The sequence below is a fragment of the Cetorhinus maximus genome, unplaced genomic scaffold (assembly GCF_964194155.1).
Source record: "Cetorhinus maximus unplaced genomic scaffold, sCetMax3.hap1.1 HAP1_SCAFFOLD_2004, whole genome shotgun sequence".
Taxonomy (NCBI): Eukaryota; Metazoa; Chordata; class Chondrichthyes; order Lamniformes; family Cetorhinidae; genus Cetorhinus; species Cetorhinus maximus.
In genome coordinates, this window is record NW_027597944.1 from 7,501 (window position 1) to 12,752 (window position 5,252).

Sequence of the window (5,252 nt, forward strand, 5' to 3'; positions counted from 1 at the left end):
CAAAGTTGGCCTCACCAATGTCTTATACAACCTCACCATAACATCTCAACTCCTATACTCAATAATTTGATTTATGAAGGCCAGTATGCCAAAAGCTTTCTTTACAACCCTGTCTACCTGTGACGCCATTTTCAGGGAATGATGTATCTGAACTCCCAGATCTCTTTGTTCCTCCGCACTCCTCAGTGCCCTTTCATTTACTGTGTATGTCCTACCTTGGTTTGACCTTCCAAAGTGCAACACCTCACACTTTTCTGGCCCATTTTCCCAGTTGGTCCAGATAAGCTTTGAAAGCCTTCCTCGCTGTCCACAACGCCTCCAATCTTAGTGTCACCAGCAAACTTGCTGATCCAATTCACCACATTATCATCCAAATCATTGATATAGACAACAAACAACAATGTTCCCAGCACAGATCCCTGAGGCACAACACTAGTCACAGACCTCCAGTCTGAGAAGCAATCATCCACTTCCACTCTCTGTCTTCTCCCACACAGCCAATTTCGAAACCAGTTTACAACCTCTCCATGGATACCAAGTGTCTGAACCTTCTGAACTAACCTCCCATGTGGGACCTTGTCAAAGGCCTTACTAAAGTCCATGTAGACAACATCCACAGCCTTTCCTTCATCTACTTTCTTGGTAACCTCCTCGAAAAACTCTACAATGTTCGTTAAACATGACCTACCACACACAAAGCCATGCTGACTATCCTTAATCAGCCCTTGGCTGTCCAAATAATTATATATCCGATCTCTCAGAACACCTTCCAATAATTTACCTACTACTGACGTCAGGCTCACTGGCCTGTAATTACCTGGTTTACTTTTGGAGCCTTTTTTAAACAACGGAACAACATGAGCTACCCTCCAATCCTCCGGCACCTCACCCGTGGCTAAGGACATTTTAAATATTTCTGCCAGGGCCCCTGCAATTTCTACGCTCGTCTCCCTCAAGGTCCGAGGGAATATCATGTCAGGCCCAGGGGATTTATCTTCCTTTATTCGCTGTAAGGCAGCAAGCACCTCCTCCTCTTTAATCTCTATATGTTCCATGAAACTACTGCTTCCTTCCTTATACACTATGCCAGTTTCCTGAGTAAATACTGATGCAACAAAACTGTTTAAGATCTCCCCCATCTCGTGAGGCTCCACACATAGATGGCCACTCTGATCTTCAAGGGGACCAACTGTGTCCCTTATTATCCTTTTACTCTTAATATACTTGTAGAAACCCTTTGGGTTTACCTTCACATTATCTGCCAAAGCAACCTCATGTCTTCTTTTTGCCTTCCTGATTTCCTTCTTTAGTATTTTCTTACATTTTCTATACTCTACAAGTACCTCATTTTCTCCTTGTTGCCTATACCTGCTATACACCTCTCTCTTCTTCTGAACCAGACTGGCAATATCCCTTGAAAACCAAGGTTCCCTATGCCTGTTAACTTTGCCTTTAATCCTGACAGGAACATGCAAACTCTGCACTCTCAAAATTTTGTCTTTGAATGCCTTCCACTTACTGAACACATCCTTTCCAGGAAACAACTTCTCCCAATCCACTCTTCCTAGATCCTCTCTCATTTCCACAGAATTGGCCTTTCTCCAATTTAGAATCTCAACTCGAGGACCAGACCTATCCTTATCCATAATGAGCTTAAAGCTAATGACATTGTGGTCACTGGACCCAAAACGTTCGCCTACACATACTTCTGTCACCTGACCTGTCTGGTTCCCTAACAGGAGATCAAGTATTGCATCCTCTCTCGTTAGTACCTCTATATATTGATTTAGAAAACTTTCCTGAACACATTTGACAAACTCCAAGCCATCCAGCCCTTTTACAGTATGGGAGTCCCAGTCAATATGTGGAAAGTTAAAATCTCCTACTATCACAACTTTCTGTTTCTCACATCGGTCTGCTATCTCTCTACAGATTTGCTCCTCCAATTCTCTCTGACTATTGGGCGGTCTATAACCCAACCCTATTAGTGTGGTCACACCTTTCCCATTCCTCAGCTCCACCCATATGGCCTCTGTAGACGAGCCCTCCGGGCTGTTCTGTCTCCGCACAGCTGTGATATTTTCCCTGACTAGTAATGCCACTCCTCCCCCTTTCATCCCTCCCCCTCTATCACGACTGAAACAACGGAACCCCGGAACATTGAGCTGCCAGTCCTGCCTCTCCTGCAACCAAGTCTCACTAATAGCAATAATGTCGTAATCCCACGTGCCAATCTACGCCTTAAGCTCATTTGCCTTTCCGACAATACTCCTTGCGTTGAAATAGATGCACCTGAGAACATTTCTATCACGTACGGACCCTTGATTTCTGTCTATACATGCATTCCTCACTTGACCTTTATCCTCCTCCACCTCACTATCTGCTCTAACACCCTGGTTCCCCTCCCCCTGCAAATCTAGTTTAAACCCCTCTTTCTCCCCCTCCCACCCCCATCCCTCTACCCCCTCCCCGTCCCTCTCCCCCCTCCCCATCCCTCTCCCCCCATACCCTCTTTCTCTCCCTCACTATCTTTAAACCCCCTCCTCTCCCCATTACCCCTTCACTCCAACCTCCCCAAATGTGTTGTTATTTGCAGATAAAGTGACAAAACCTTTAATAAGATTCAGATACTCAAGGGGACACCCAGTCCCTTTCTCCCTCATGTGTTTATCCAGCTTCCCCCTTAAATACATCGACACTATTCACCTCGACCACTCCCTGTGGGAGCGAGTCCCACATTCTCCCCACTCTCTGGGTAAAGAGGTTTCTCCTGAATTCCCCATTGGATTTATTAGTGACGATCTTATATCGATGGCCCCTAGTTCTGGTCTCCCCTCCCACCCCCAACAAAATATGGGGAACTGAGGATGATCTGGGATGGTCTCAGGGAAGAGGGACTCCAGTTCATGTGGAGAGACTGGGAGAAGCTGGGATTGTTCTCCTTGGAGCAGAGAAGGTTAAGGGGGAGATTGAATCGAGATGTTCAAAATCATGAGGGGGTTTGGATAGAGTAAATAAGGAGCAAGTGTTTCCAGCGGCAGGAGGGTCGGTAACCAGAGGGACACAGATTGAAGGGAATCGGGGAAAAGAACCAGAGGGGGAGAGGAGGAGAATTTGTTTTTTTACACAGCGAGTTGTTGTGATCTGGAAGGCGCTGCCTGAAAGGGCGGTGGAAGCAGATTCAATAGGAACTTTTCAAAGGGGGAATTGGAGAAATACTGGAAGGGGGAAAATTTGCAGGGATATGAGGGGGAAAGAGCAGGGGGGAGAGAGTGGGGGCTAATTGGATAAATCTTTCAAAGAGCCAGCACAGGCCCCGATGGGCCGAATGGCCTCCTCCTGTGTGTACGATTCTCTAGTTCCGCACAATTGGGGGGGTTTGGCCTTCTGGTGAGAGTCTAAATGAATGTTGTGTTCCTGAGTGTTGCGGAGCTCCTAAAGACGCTCGACGCAGAGTCAGCTGGAGGTGACTCGAGCAGCCGTTTAATCAGTACAAATATACCCAAAGGCGACAGAGCGACCCTGGGGGTCCTAAGAGACCGCTCAGAAGTTGCACAGTCCCTTCCGTATGTTTCTAACGTCCCTGCGACGCTTTCATCATTGACTCACCTTAATTCGCACGTCAAGTTCGGTACGTCCGCAATTACGGACGAAGTCACCAAAAAAGGGTTCACGGGGGATCCCCTGACCTTTAGCACACAAACAGGGCCAGGAGTTTGTCCGAAAACACGGACTTGCCTCACCCTAGTCTCGGCGACTGGCCACGTCGTCCGGCCACCTGCTTATCTCGGCCTGACCCCCCGATCATTGGCCTGCTCTCTCGCCTGACCGGGAGGTCACGTTCCTTACCACATCCAGAGAGGCGGGTGGAGGGTGGGTGTGGGTGGGTGGGGGGAAGGGGGTGCGGTTTTGACCAGCAACTCCCGCCGGCCAATCGGTCAAGCCCGGGGTGGTCCCAGAGGTACAACGAGCGCTTTGTTGAGGGACTGAGATCTTTGCGCATCTCTCATCCTTTTCTCTCTCTCTCCCTCTCCCTCTCGACAGATCGACGAGTTGAAAAACGAGAATGCGCTGCTGCGGGCGCAGTTACAGCAGCGAGGCATTGAGCTGGTGGGAGAGGTACCAGGACAGTAGCATCCACGCGCCCGTCTCCATCGCCGCGGGGAACCGACGAACGCTTTTATTTTATTTTTCTGGCTCTTGTTTTTTTTTTCCATGAGAGGGGATCGGACGTTGTTGCTTCTGGATTTTTCTTTTCGTAGTTTTTTTTTTTGGTCGGGGGTGGGGGGTGGGGGGGAGAGAGAGAAAAAAAATAAAGAGCGAGAGGCAAAAAGAGCGGGGGAGGGGCGCAGGAGGGAGGGTGGGAGGGAGGGAGGGTCGGGGGCTGAAACTTAGGGACTTGTGTATATTTAGTATGATGAATGCAAATGTTTTTGAGGCATATTATATACCCAATAAAATAAAGCAGCCAATGGGCTGTCCTCTTGACCGCCTGGCCCCACCTCTTTGTCCGACCAATGGCGGAGGCCCACCTTGCAGCCTGGGACTCCGCCGAGCGTGGCCATTGGCCGCCTCTCCTCCTCCCGGCCTCTCGACCCCATCGCGAGGCTCCACCCCCCCCTCATTTCGGGCCCCCCCCCTCAGCGCTTTGCCCCACCCCCCACCCCCTCCCTCCCCGTGATTCCCCCTCCCCGCGATTGCCCCTCCCTCCCTGTGCTTCCCCCTCCCTCCCCACGATTGCCCCTCCCTCCCTCCCCGCGATTCCCCCTCCCTCCCTCCCCGCGATTCCCCCTCCCTCCTCGCGATTCCCCCTCCCTCCCCGCGCTTCCCCCTCCCTCCCCGCGATTCCCCCTCCCTCCCCGCGATTGCCCCCTCCCTCCCCGCGATTCCCCCTCCCTCCTCGCGATTCCCCCTCCCTCCCCGTGCTTCCCCCTCCCTCCCCGCGATTCCCCCTCCCTCCCTCCCCGTGATTCCCCCTCCCTCCCCGCGATTCCCCCTCCCTCCCCGCGATTCCCCCTCCCTCCCCGTGATTCCCCCTCCCCGCGATTGCCCATCTCTCCCCCCCAGCGATTCCCCCTCCCTCCCCGCGATTGCCCATCTCTCCCCCCCAGCGATTCCCCCTCCCTCCCAGCGATTCCCCCTCCCTCCCAGCGATTGCCCCTCCCTCCCCGCAATTGCCCCCTACCTCCCCGCGATTGCCCATCTCTCCCCCCCAGCGATTCCCCCTCCCTCCCCGCGATTGCCCCTCCCTC

The 5,252-nt window shown here is 51.8% G+C and overlaps 1 protein-coding gene across 1 annotated transcript in view; it reads left to right on the forward strand.

The window, feature by feature from the left end:
* Window positions 1-4,488, forward strand: part of LOC144676846 (upstream stimulatory factor 2-like) — a gene marked incomplete at its 5' end in the record, with an annotated part of 11,557 nt that extends 7,069 nt beyond the window's left edge. Inside the window, one exon of the mRNA XM_078537168.1 lies at window positions 4,045-4,488. Within this exon, the coding sequence (XP_078393294.1) occupies window positions 4,045-4,134 (90 nt within the window). The remainder of the gene's footprint in view (window positions 1-4,044) is intronic.
* Between the last annotated feature and the right edge of the window lie 764 nt (window positions 4,489-5,252).